General features: G+C 47.4%; 1 protein-coding gene across 1 annotated transcript in view; it reads right to left on the reverse strand.

Annotated features, from left to right (window-relative positions):
- Window positions 1-13,983, reverse strand: part of LOC135821147 (uncharacterized) — a 65,778-nt gene that overhangs the window by 3,887 nt on the left and 47,908 nt on the right. Inside the window, exons 14-20 of the mRNA XM_065334210.1 lie at window positions 9,943-10,119; window positions 7,503-7,730; window positions 6,763-6,942; window positions 4,886-5,080; window positions 4,004-4,195; window positions 3,085-3,276; window positions 2,439-2,627 (exon numbers count right to left, since the gene is read on the reverse strand). Coding sequence (XP_065190282.1) covers window positions 2,439-2,627; window positions 3,085-3,276; window positions 4,004-4,195; window positions 4,886-5,080; window positions 6,763-6,942; window positions 7,503-7,730; window positions 9,943-10,119 — 1,353 coding nt within the window. The remainder of the gene's footprint in view (window positions 1-2,438; window positions 2,628-3,084; window positions 3,277-4,003; window positions 4,196-4,885; window positions 5,081-6,762; window positions 6,943-7,502; window positions 7,731-9,942; window positions 10,120-13,983) is intronic.

Genomic DNA, 13,983 nt, shown 5'->3' on the forward strand with positions numbered 1-13,983 from the left:
AGGGCACTTGACTCCCACGCACGATCGCTGGACACACCTGAGTCTGTGTGCGCGACTGTGCTCGTCTCGTTGCGACTTGCAAGTGCACTCTGTACTGTACGTACAGAAACAAGGCAAATGCAGTTTTCAGTGCATGTACTCGGCTACTAAAACATGTTGTGGAAGCAAACAAGCCTTCTTTATGATCTTGGTCATTTTTCTCAACCGACTCTGCGCTTCGAGCGAGATGTGTCCGTGGGGTATTGCCCAACTAGAACTCGTCAGGCGAAATAGCACGTCATAGTACATTTGAGATCAGCGGGAAGAAGATGACGACGTCCACTAATTTAGTATCTGTGCACACGAATCTGCTGTGTGTGTGACTCTGTGTGTCAGCTATGATATCATCTTCTGTGGTTCCATGCCTAGCATGTACGTCTGAACCATCCTGCAAAGTTTGAATGACGTAGGTTGAGCGATCGCTCCGCGAAACATACTTTTTGAAATTCTCTTCATAGTATATCTTCCACCATTGAAATTTCGAATTTCTTCAAAAAAAGTGCTGAGAGGGGTGGCTTGCAACCTCGATATGGCTTGTTCCAGGCATGCTTTGGAGCCATCTTCTGTTGAAGTAGTGGCGGGGATCTGCCCTGCAACTGCTACAACAAAAAATGATTCGATCTGAGAAAGGGTGAGACCGCGAATCTCGGTTGAATATTGAGTATTTCAAGCCTTTTCATGACGAAGATGGAGTTCTTTTTGGAGATGGACGTCGCGGCAAAGGACATGGTGTCCGACTTCTGGCGTCTGGTGAAGCGATCATTTGTCCAGTCAGGTCGGCAGCCTAACCGTCGGTAAGCTTGTGTTTGGATCCCGTTCTGCTCGATGTGGTAGATCACAAACAATGTGATATCGCACAAATTGATCTCAGCATCGTGCGTACGGTATTTTATATTCAGAAAATCCCAAAGTGTCTCTGTGTGGCCGTCCTATGCCACGAGAAACTCCAATCAGGCTCCTATGTCCTCTGCCTTCATGATTGAATGTCCACTTCGTTCGAACAACGAACACAACAATCGCGGACGGCTTTGCAATGAAAAATACAGCTACCTGGAGCTGAAAAAAAGAAGAAAAAAACATGCTCAGGATGAGACTCGAGTACACGCATACTCTCCCAGCAGGTGAAACGCAATTTTTTGTGAAAAATGCGTGTCGCCGACTGACCAGTAATTTCGCCTGACGCTGGAGTCCTCACATGCCCCAGGTCGCGCGGACCTCATCACTTTTGTCAGCAGAACTCCTGCTCGAGACTCAACACATTTATTCCGTCCATTGTCATCCCCGCTGCGAGTGGGGAGCTTCATGCCGACGATAAAAGAGAACGTCATCATATTTGAATCCTTCTTCAGAGAAGCTATTCTAGCTCAAAACGACACAAGACAATGGCCGTGATAATGATATTCGTACAGATCGCGATGTGACTGGCCTCCAATCCAAGTGCTGCCAAAAGACTGGAAGTATTTTTCAAAACAAGATTCTGCAAAAAAAAGCTGAGCGCTCGAGTGCGGCAAACACGGCCAAACGCCATGTTTTCCTTGGTAACATGACGTCAGCCGCATTATCACCATGGTGAGTTGCAGCGCTGATCTTGAAGTACAGCGGCACCAGAAAAGTGTCCTTATTCTACCTGAGCACTGGAAAGACGCCGGACCTTAAAAGCACTCGGTAAGCATTCATTCACTATTAGAGGTTGCACATGCCTCGCTATAATCAAGAGTACATAACCCCCAAGAGTGTGCAATTCCAGCTATGGGGTCTGCGACGGCAGAACTTCACATCACGTGATGAACCCCGTACACATTATTTGCACTCTGTGCATGATTGATACAGGGTTGTACGCAGCCCAGCTTTGGGTACAACTCTCTTGTGGTCACTTTGCACTGTTTGCCAGTGTAACCTTTTGAACCATATCACGTGATGTGAAGTTCTGCCGTCGCAGCACACCATAGAGGTTGTGCAGGCAGTTGCACACTCTTGGGGGTTATGTACTCTTGCTATGATGCTTTATGGTCTATTGTGAACTAAAGTAGACTAAATTCAACTCGGACGATGAGCCATTTAAGTTATGGTGAAAAAGGAGAAGGACAACATGTTACATTTTGTCGCACTCGCTGACTGTATAAGATCTGGTTACGTTGGTGGACATTTAGTCATAACTCGTAAAATTTTGTCCTTCTCTTTTTTTCACCATAAACAGACTAGAGAGGCTTTAAAGATACACGTTATTTCTGACGTGACATGCAGTTTCACGTCAAATTTGGCGTAAACTCCAAATTTCAACGTGAGCTGCAGGTCGCTCGCGTTGTTTTCCAAAGCGCGAGCCAAATAACGCGAGCTGAACTTTCGCGTCGCGTCAAAAATAACGTTCATCTTAACCTCTCCACTTTGGATTCACTTACTGGTGCATTTGGCAGTTCCGTTCCACACGCCCGATTCGCTGCTCGAGGGCACGCACGAGAGTTGAGTGCCGTTCCGCACGTTGCCAGAGTCGCACTCGAGCGTGGCAATGGAGTTGAGCGTGCGCACCGTCGGGTACAGCAACTTGCCGTACTCCACGGCGACAGTGTTGACACAGTAGTCGGTCACCACTGAGAGACAGTGCAGATTTGACACAACACAAAAAACACAGAGCACAACCTTTTAGGGGTCATTTTCACTGCATTTTTGAGTTTAAACTCGAAAATGAAAGATTTCATCGATAAACTCAAAAGTGCAGTCAAAATTTGTAGTCGGACACCACTGAGACAGTGCAGATTTGACACAACACAATACACAGGGCAGAGCAATGCGTTAGCATGAAAGCGTCACTCTTCACAAAGTTAACATAGTACTCGGGCACCACTGAGAGAGCGCAGTCTTTTAAGTGGCTGGGGTGGTACAACTTTTTTAGGGGTCATTTTGACTACATTTTGACTGCATTTTTGAGTTTATCGCCCCCCCCCCCCCACACACACATACTCAGAATGCAGGGCTAGTATCCATGGTTGCGTCTTCTACAGCATTATACCGACCCGGGCGGCAGTATCTAGTCCCACGACTACTCACGTTCACACGCTGGTGAATTATCCCAGACGCCGTGAGTTGAACTCTGGCCGCCGCACGTCAAGACATCATTGCCGACCGTGGGCTTGTAACCATGCCGACAAGTTAGCATTGCTTTCGCGCCGATGGCCCGGCTTTTGGTGAAGTTCAAGTACCCGTTGGCAACTGACACCTCCGGGCAGTAGTTGGTGAAAGCTACAGGTTGAGAACAGACAGAACACGGCGACGCATTCATTTTATTTTATTCGTTATTCTATTTATAGAGTGATTTCACGTCTCAATCATGTGAATACATTCGTGTAGAAAACGATCATGTGACGTGGACAGTGGAGCCAACATGGCCGACATCATGTGACCTATAGATGCAGGGGTTGAGTGGAGTTGGAACCAACATGGCTGCCCTGTATGGTCTTGTGATAGATGTGAAACCACTTTATTTCACAATCACCGTGGCAGTAGCAACTGACTGGTAATGTAGGTGATAGCCAGCCATGGCAGGCTAAATCAAGATTGGCCGCGGCAAATCGACCAGAGTGGAGCCATCTGTAAAACCGTAACCTCTCCGGTGCTCGTGCGGAAGGAAAGTGACAGTGTGCTTGCAATTGATTCCATGGGCTGTTGTTGTTGTTGGGTGAGTTCAAGGTGGGGTTTAATTATCTATATATTATTCGTTTATTCTACATCTCACAGCATGTAGTTGCCAATCAAAGGGGATGGGGGGGGGGGGGAGGTGAGAATCAACCCCGGCAGAGGAACGTAAATATATTATAAAGAAAAGAGGGAGAAGGAAAAAGAAAGAAAAAGTTTTGTGAAAAGAATTCGGGTGGACACAGATGAAGCTGCAGGAAGCCTCAGCCCTTCTTCAAAAAAGATTTGTGTCTGTGTTAATTGCAGGCCAGTGGTTGTGCTGCTCAGTACTCACGTTCACATGCCGGTTTCGGGCTCCAGCTGCCTTGATCGGGGACCCGGCCAATGCAAGTCGAAACCGCGCCGCCCGCCTGTGGCCGGTAGCCATGGTGACAGGATACGGTTGCCGTGCCAGTGACCATGAGGTTCGAACTGTACGAAATATGTCCGTTAGCGACGCCCACTTGCTGGCAGTAGAAGGGAATGGCTGGGGGCAACGCAAGCAGAGCAGCACATCAACACGCTTATCACAGAGGCAAGCCACACGATTTCGTCGCGGCAGCGTACGGTATGGTGTGGTATTTTATTTTAATTCACCAATCGAACAGGCATATCTGCCTTCTTGCCGGGATGGCCAGAGTCAACCACGGCTCCTACTAATTGATGAATATGATAATGTGAAGCAACAAAGGAGAGTGTCACTACAGTGGAGTGGTTTCCACTGGTTTCACATCTTCGTCATGTGATTAAATATGTGTAGAAAGTGCCCCGCCTGCAACCCCTCTCAACCAAATCCTGTAACGGAACGTGGCTTCAACTGCACAGCAACCCAACCCCTATCTCCCTCTGTCCGTCTGTGTGTCTGTCTGTCTGTCTGTGTGTCTGTGTGTCTGTCCGTTTGTATGTGTGTGTGTGTGTGTGTGTGTGTGTGTGTGTGTGTGTGTGTGTGTGTGTGTCTGTGTGTCTGTCTGTTTGTCTGTGTGTCTGTGTGTCTGTCTGTCTGTCTGTCTGTCTGTCTGTCTGTCTCTGTCAGTCTGTCTGTGTGTGTGTGTGTGTGTGTGTGTGTGTGTGTGTGTGTGTGTGTGTGTGTGTGTGTGTGTGTGTGTGTGTGTGTGTGTTTGTGTGTCTGTCTGTCTCTCCTTTTTTCAGGCAACACATTTTCTCTTTGGCCACTTACCATTACACTTCAGCACTCCCCGCCAGTATCCACTAATTCCAGACGCTTTTGCCACACATGGCGTTTTAGAAGCACCACCTATTGGTGCGTAGCCAAGGAAGCATTCCAACTCGGCAAGAGTGTCATAGCGACGGTCTCCAGAGTAACGGATTATGCCATTGGTAGCTGGCAACAGTGGGCAAAAATGTTGAATGGCTGGAAAAGGGCGGCAGCGGAAGAGAGAGAGAGAGAGAGAGAGAGAGAGAGAGAGAGAGAGAGAGAGAGAGAGAGAGAGAGAGAGAGAGAGAGAGAGCGAGAGAAATAACAAAATGACATCACGAGCATTACAAAATGGCACTTAGGCATAACAAAATGACATAATGGACATTCATACATACATGCCAACCGTCCAGGGTTTCCCGGGACAGTACAGGGAATAGGGTGTTTGTCCCGGGGTCCAGGGCTGTCCTACGAAAGTCCAGGGATTGAGATGAAACTTTTGAAATCGAAGTTCTCCTTTCTAGGACGCTTTTTTCAGTGTTTCTTCAAACTTGTAGATCTGTTGCAAGTGCACACAGCACGTAGTAGACCAAAAAACAAAACATGCGGAACTGCAACGGATCATCGGTATAATGGTAGTCAACAGAAGCTTTACTTGTGCAGTTACAGCTCAAAATGACATCACGGACAAAAGCTCAATCCCCACTTTTCTTCCATACATGTAGACTGTAGCCCGTGAGAGGGAAAACCCCTTGGATGCAATCAGCATCTGCTTTTCGCGCGGAGCAGTACAAGAGCCAGAAGCAAACGATGCCGAGGCGATCCGGGTGGTCGACCAGTCATGCGATGACTCATCTGGGCTTCGTCTGGCCCTCTGCGGCTCTCGCTGCTACTGTTGTCGTTTTTTAGGTCCAACGATATCCCCTTCCGCTTACTCTCTCGACACACCACACACAGAGGACTGATAATTGGTTGTTGCTCAACGAGAGCCTCAAGAAGAAGGCAGCGAAGAAGAAAGGAATGCGTACAATAATTATACGAATGCGTGCATGCGCGCTGCGGCGCAACCTGCGCAGTGTACGTGTGGTCTGCACGCAGTCCGCGTGGACACAGCGCCACACAGAACAAATGTACCCAAAAGGGTAAGGTCACAGGAGGACCTCCACGAGGTCACGGACAACACTGCTCTCTCCTGCTCTCTCCTGCTCTCTCTCCTGCTCTCTCCTGCTCTCTCCTGCTCTCTCCTGCTCTCTCCTGCTCTCTCTCTCTCTCTCTCTCTCTCTCTCTCTCTCTCTCTCTCTCTCTCTCTCTCTCTCTCTCTCTCTCTCTCTCTCTCCCTGTCTCTGGCTCTGTCTCTGTCTGTTTGTCTCTCTCTCTCCTATTCTCCCTCCCTCCCTCCCTCCTCCCTCCCAAAAAGGGGGTTGTGGCCTGTACTCCGATGATCAAATTAACGGTCATAACTAGGGTAGATGTCTGTATTCGGTGGCAAGATAATGGGGTTGCGACTTATACTCCGAAAAATGCGGCACACCGAATCTGGTCGTCAGGAGGCGTTTTTGTTGAATCGGTCACATCAAAGGACTCTAGAAATACAAACGCTTGTCCAGCTATGCAGCACACACACAAGCATGCGTAGACAAACACAGGCAGACGGATGGACGTACAGATGGACAGACGGACGGATGGACGGACGGACAGACATACAGACAATAATACACGTACACATAGACACCCACATGCACGCAGACACGGACACACACACGCACACATGCACACAGACACGGGCACACACACATGTACACAGGCACGTACATACATACATGTACACACACGCATACACACACGCATACACACATGTACACACACACGTACACGTGCACACAATTACAGAAGCTTACAAAGGCACGCTGGCGTAGGGGTCCACTTGCCGATCACGGAGCCATCTGACTTGCACGTGGCAGTTCCAGTGCTATGGCGATGGCCAGCTGAGCAAGTTACAGTTCCAGAGTCGCCGGGACTGCCAGGATGGGTACGACTAAACTGTCCATTCGCAACCTTAATCACCGGGCAAGTAATCGCTTAGTTGATACGAAGCATGACACAAACAACACAGACAACAAATAACTCATCTCGTATTGGCGATGGTGCCATCGTGAGAATAAAGAATTCAAGACGTGAATGAAAAAATGTACGAGAAGTGAATGAGCAACGTACATGTACCGTATATCCAACACACAACATCACCATAGCTACTGTACTTCCGCACATATAAGCGCATGTGCTTATGTCCGGACATAAGCGCACCCCCCCCCCCCCAATTATAAGCGCATGCGCTTACATGTGAACACTATTGGTGAAACACCCGGGAGCTGAATATACTGCCAAGAATTGTGATAACACCGTTGTTTAGAACACACACAAACCTTTGTTGCACATATAAGCGCATGGGCTTCTACCCGAACATGTTCACACTGCAAAAACATTTTTTGTAGCAAATTTTCACTTATAAGCCCATGCGCTTATACGTAGGGAAGTACGGAGTTTCTTTGAAAATAGAAATCGCAACCGGTAATGTGTGTTCACGCCATCACAGAAAAAAAAAGTTATTCCACTTCTTATGTATTGCTTCTCCACTTACGTTTACAATCGCTTAGGTTGTCCCAGTATCCGTGTGTCCGGTTGTGAGTGGAGCACGTCGAGACGAAGGAGTTCGACGTCCCGTCGGCCGCCTTCCGAGCCGTCGTGTGCCCGTCAAGGCAGACTATGCTGGCGGTGACGCCGAGCGCTCGATAAGCGCCGCTGCTGGTGTGGAACGTCGTGTGCTTTGTGCGGGGCAGCACCAGCGATGGACAGTAGGTGGGTATCTCTGCATGGTGCAACGCAGAGCATCGACGGACCAGAGCAAGTTGAATGCATGCAAGGCAACGTCGCGACAACATGGATTTTAGGACAATGCGACACGGGCAAGAGTACAGACGAAACATGGACTTTAAGACAACGTCATTAGTACAGGTCAGACAAAAACATGGATTTTAAGACGTCATGGGTGCATGTAGGGACCAAACATGGATTTTAAGACAACGGTACAAGTGCATGTGCGGACACAAAAAAGAAAAAGAAAGAAAGATTCGCGGTTCGCGTCAGACTCGGCTGGAGATAGAATTTTCCGCATCCGCTGGGACGCCACCACCCTCAAAGATCAAGGCGCAGATGCAGCTCCTAAAGCGGTGGGAGGTGAGTAGATCAGACCCACCACCAAAGTGATCAAAGACCGAAAATCCCATTCGCTGCATCCATGCTTCCCTCGAGCCAGGCCACGAGTTCCCAACTAACTGTGGGTAGCAGCACGGCTGGAAAAAATCCTTCCGCTTCCAAGCAGGACTTGAACCTGGTATCGTCTGTTTCTCAATCATGGTCTTAGACCATCTCACTATGCCTGCCTGTTTTGCGGACACAAAACATGGATTTTTAAGACGCCACGAGTGCAATTACGGACAAAACATGGATTTAAGACAACATCAGGAGTGCAGTTGCGGACAAAACATGGATTTTGATATGTCACAAGTACAACTACAGATAAAACGTGGATTTAAAGAGTGCCTGTATGGACAAAATCTGGATTTTGATATGTCACAAGTACAAATACAGATAAAACGTAGATTTAACCTTTTGCACCCCGCGCCCGAGTATACTCGTTCTGTAGCATGCCCTGCTTTCCCAAGCCCGAGTATACTCGGGTAGAAAATGTACTGTATGTACAGTGAACTCAGATTGCGTATACCTCGCTATTCAAACATTCGTAACTCTGTTATACTTTCTTCGATTCTCACACCTGACGGCTCGTTGGAAAGCTGAATGAATAAGCTTTCCAATGGTATGTCGTTTGCTGGGGCGAAAAGTAAAATACCGGAGCGCCGAAGGTGGAAACGCAATTCACGGGCCGAAATACAGGGCACAAAATTTCGCACCTTGGATTTTCGAGTGGACATCGGCAGGGAAGGGACTTTCCCTATGACTCACAGGGGCACAGCCCATGCGTGTTGGGTACCAAAATGAGCGATTGAACTTCAGGAATCTAAGAGAGTTTGAATTTTTGCTCTGCGCTGAGTAAAACTGTAGAAGCGAAGAAATTTGTGACTGGGTGTGGAATATCTCTTCGAGGCCCGATAGAGGAGCTCTCAACGGAGTGTGAAGGCAACTCTATTGCTCCTGCTGAGTGATTATTCTTTTTGTTTGGACAGAGAAGGCTTCAAGCTTTCCAAAGAGCCCAAGATGATCAACTTCCGTTCCTGGTGAGTGAAGTTAGAATTTTTTCGAATCACAGGTCTGCTCTGCCGGGCGACAGAGAGAGAGGCGCAGCGAGCGGACTGGGAATTCATGGGTTTCAGGCCGGGGTGGAAAAGGTTAAAGAGTGCCTGTATGGACAAAACCTGGATTTTGATATGTCACAAGTACAAATACAGATAAAACGTAGATTTGAAGAGTGCCTGTATGGACAAAATCTGGATTTTTCACCCTTTATTTGCACCCAGGTATGTATTCGCCTTTCGCCTTTTAGTTGTACATCTTTCATATATACGGGTAGAAATTGGGCCTGGGATTACCTGCTACAAGGATGAAGGTGAAGTGCATCCAAGTTGAACATGCTGAGGCCATTCTGTTGTAGTACGTTGTTTTGTGCGCGTCTTGTCATGTGTATGTGGTGTTGGTGATTGTACGTGGTGTTGGGTGTTGCGAGGAAAGCAGTCTTCGTCTTGAGTCCGTCCTGTCCAGCTGTTTTCCGGCAGTCTACTTGTAAATAGAGGCATTCCAAAGTAGATATGTGTCTGCGATTGCCCGAGTGTGGAGACTGTATGGGGCTGGAAACTGCAAGACTGACTCCGAACACACTAACGGACGCACGCACGCACGCGCACACACACACACACACACACACACACACACACACTAACGCACACACACGCGCGCCCACACATGCACACACACACACACACACACACACACGAACACACACACACACACACACACACACACACACACACTCTCTCTCTCTCTCTCTCTCTCTCTCTCTCTCTTACTGGTGCAGGCTGGAGTCGAGCGCCACTTCGGCTCGTTCAGCGGCCAGAGTTCACAGGCGACTGTGCTAGCACCGGCTAGCTGAGATCCGATGTCGCATTGAACTGTACCAGAGAGGTTGTGTGACGCTATCCTGCCATTGATAAAGCCGAATTTCTTCACGCACAGATCCACGTTGGCTGAAAAGCACAGAGAGCAGCAAAAGCATGCCATAGGCCATCAGGTACCGTATTTTCCGGAGTATACGCCGAAGTTTAAACACCGGCAACTCGCCCACACAAAAAAAGTCCGTACGGCTTATACTGCAATGGTGAAATTAACGGTGACAGACATGGTAGTCTGTGTGTATTTCCTGACAAACAATCTGGACTCCAGTGCGGCGTTTACTCCTGAAAATACGATAAACATGTCCACGGTGAGTACAGTCAGCCCTCTTTTATCCGGATCCCTCGACATCCGGAAGAAAATCGTTGGTTACCGATTTACAGCATATGCCACGCATACATACAGTATGCATGTTTGATTATCCGGTTCCCTCGCCTATCCGGATTTTTTTTTTACGGAAAACAGATGTGTGTGTGGCTATGCGAGTTCTGACTGTATATCAGTATAGAGTATTTATATACGAGTTAAACTCGTGACAATAAACCTCCCATATAAGAGCAACTCGTGAGTAAAATAGAAGAAGAAAACACATGGAAATGAGTTATGAAGCAACTATCCACGAATGTAACAAGATAATAAGCGGTCAGTATGTGCGACAACACGGCACGAAACTGACAGGCTACTGAGACATTCAGCGACCTAAGACCTAGCTCTAACACATCTCCAGGGCGCAGACCAACAACTCGTGAGTAACGGCACAATCTTCAGGCCTAGAGACCATTTGACTGCTTGCGTTCAACGTCCCGAACGACGGCAGCTCGCGACTGACGGCGCTTTTCTCGTGCACGCTGGAGGGTCGTTCTTCGCCAGGCCGACTGTATAATGTCCTATGCTGTCGGAGACCCCTGGTGGACTGGCAAGCAAGTACTAGCATAAGTAAAACTGTGAACCTGATGAAGGCAATTTGCCGAAACATTGTGATACTGTGAAATGAGTCAACTTGAATTATTGCAGTGTTTATCGAAGAGAGCGTGTGGGCTCTACTCTTAAGTACTAGCATGCTAAGTAGAATGTCATGGAGAGCGATCTTTCGTAGATCGGAATGGGAGGTACGCATCGAAGATGGCCGTCGCCTTTTTTGTGGGGCAAGTTGCTCCATTTTGGCAGGTAAAACCAATTCTAGTACAACATATGTACTAGAATGGACACTTCTGCATGGTTGTTGTAGGCCCCAAAGGGAATCTATGTTCAAAACTTGAACTGAATCGGAAAGATGGCCCAACTTATCTTTTTTTTCTGGTTTTCTTAGACATGCTCTCTACACAGGACCCGCGGAAGCAATTTTTGGATTGGTGCTCCAAGCGTCGAGACGGCAGTCGTGAGTCAGCCTATAGCCTATTCGCCAAACGGGGCCCCTGATACATGTGTGTGTGTGTGTGTGTGTGTGTGTGAAACAATACTTTTTGCATATATCTTGATTAGATTTTGCCGTAATCACTTCATCTTCGGCTTAAAAGTTAAAACGACGGCTATAATATCTCTGACCTGTTATCCGTCTACGATATCGCGATCTTGAATAAGAATAGGAAGAGAGACTGTGAAAAACCGATGAGCCCAGATTTGGTGAACTGCTTCTAGTGTGCATCAGTCGGCCGGAAGCGCGATCTACAACGTCTGGAGCAGCCACCCGGCACTCAACACAGTTGCATTTGAACCGTTTCAGGGCCGACTTGGTTCAGGCGAATTGCCGCATGAACTACCGTATTTTCCCGAATATAAGTCGACTTCAAATATAAGTCGACCACCCCAAATCCAGGAGTCAATTTCATGAACAAAAGTTTTTATAGCTCCATGACACCCACACATACAAAATGATGAATTCTCTGCGAGGAGAGATCATAATGCCAGTAAGACAACATCTGAACAAAACCAGTGTCATCCAATGTTCATTCAATGTTCACTCGCGGGACGAAAGTTCACATGGTTCGTGCGGTAGTGCATTTTTGTACGGACACTCCAGTCACTTCATTTGTTGTGCCACATTCCTGTATGTAAGTGGAGTTCCGTTTGTAAGTGGACCCCCAGCTTTTTTTGGCGAAATTTCTGGCGCACAGAAGGTCAACTAATATTCGGGAAAATACGGTACGTATGCAAGCGGTTGGGATCATAACTTGTAATACCAAAAAAGTATTCTTTCTAGACCAAAGAGTGGTATATTTGATAACATTTAATAACGATAGAAATACTTCCTCCGCGTCATCGAAATTGTCGCAGTTTGACTAGTGACTTGCCACTTGTTCCTGATAACTCCATAAGCTAAACCATTCAAAACTTATTACACAGTATGATAGTCTGAAGAGTAGAGTAACGTTCCAGGACAATAGGACTGAGAGTTTTCATGCAGAGATGAAGTCCTCGTCGTCGCTGATGTCAATGGACGCAAAAATATCGTTCCGAAATATTTCAAGGAAGGTTGAAAGTTGATCGTGCTTCATCTCAGACGCTTTGACTTTCTCCACAGGACAAGAGCTGATATGCTTGTCGTCTGCTAGCTCTGGATGATTTCTACTTCACCACCAACGAAGCCTAGTAAGAATACACGATCGTTGCGAGGTCGATTGATTACCGTCGGGGGAATCACCTCGATCTTGAAATGAACTTTTTTTTGCCGTGGCATGCCGATTTATTTTAGCTGTGTGGTCACAGTTCATGCAGGTAAGTGTACTATCACGTCCAGCGCGCCCTCTTTTTCAGCATCACTGGTACGGCACCTGCATGTGCATCACTAGCACTTCGTGTAGAGTCTACACGGCTCTTGCAGGTACAATCATGTGCTGAGTGTCTCAGCCAGAGCGACAAATTTTATCGCTGTTGCATGCATTTAGTTTGCTGACCCCTCGATGTTTCTCCAAGCGCTGCTACTTGTTCTACGAAGTCATTCTCACCCCAGCTAAGGTAAGACAGTGACGAGGCTTGAGTGAATGGCCATAAGCATGAGAAATGTGCAGGCTGGAACGCCTGACTGATCTCAGCGAGTCGAAATTACCATCGCAGCGACATCAGCGAAGAAATTGCGTCTAGTTCAAAATTTCAGCTTCCAATAACAGAAAATAGAACGTTGCCGTCACCCTATACTGATGACTATTGCCTATGTCCGATTCCTTGCCTTTGGTACGAGTGCTGGTGAGTAAATACCCCGCTTTATGTCAAAAGTCAAACTGCGACAATTTCGATGACGCGGAGGAAGTATTTACGATACTTCTCCAGACGTTTCGTTGTTCTGAACAACATCGTCAGTGGATAAAGAAAGCATTCATTCTTTATCCACCGACGATGTTCAGAACAACGAAACGTCTGGAGAAGTATCGTAAATATTTCTATCGATATTAAATTTTATCAAATATACCACTCTTTGCTCTAGAAAGAATACTTTTTTGATATTACAATGAGAGTGAATAATCAACGGCTTGTCCACCAACTCTTTGATCATAACTTGCCTGTCGCTTTATCAATTTTGACAATCTTGCGCTTCCTAGAAAGGCCCTTGACTAGAGAACCCCCCCCCCCCCCCCTTAAAGAGTGGTCTCACATCTATCACAGGACAGTCACGTTGGTTCCAACTCCACTCATCCCCTGCAGGGCTTGCGGGCCCTGCACCTGTGGGTCACGTGATGTCGGCCATGTTGGCTCTCCACTGTCCACATGACAACTTTAGGGGTCGCACTTGGTATCATGATCAGCTCTCGACATCGCGGCCATCTTGCTTTTGACTGCATGCGCGACGCGTGCTCTTTTGGATCACGTGTGTGGTTCTCAATGCATTGTTTGCATACAAAACTGTACAAGCGCTACAAAGCTACGTATGATCAAGACCTGCACTGGCTGCAGATTTCTGTGAACAGAGTTTCTTGTTCACTGATACCGTTCTTGTTTTGACA

The sequence above is a fragment of the Sycon ciliatum genome, chromosome 7, assembly GCF_964019385.1.
Source record: "Sycon ciliatum chromosome 7, ocSycCili1.1, whole genome shotgun sequence".
In the NCBI taxonomy this organism is placed as follows: domain Eukaryota; kingdom Metazoa; phylum Porifera; class Calcarea; order Leucosolenida; family Sycettidae; genus Sycon; species Sycon ciliatum.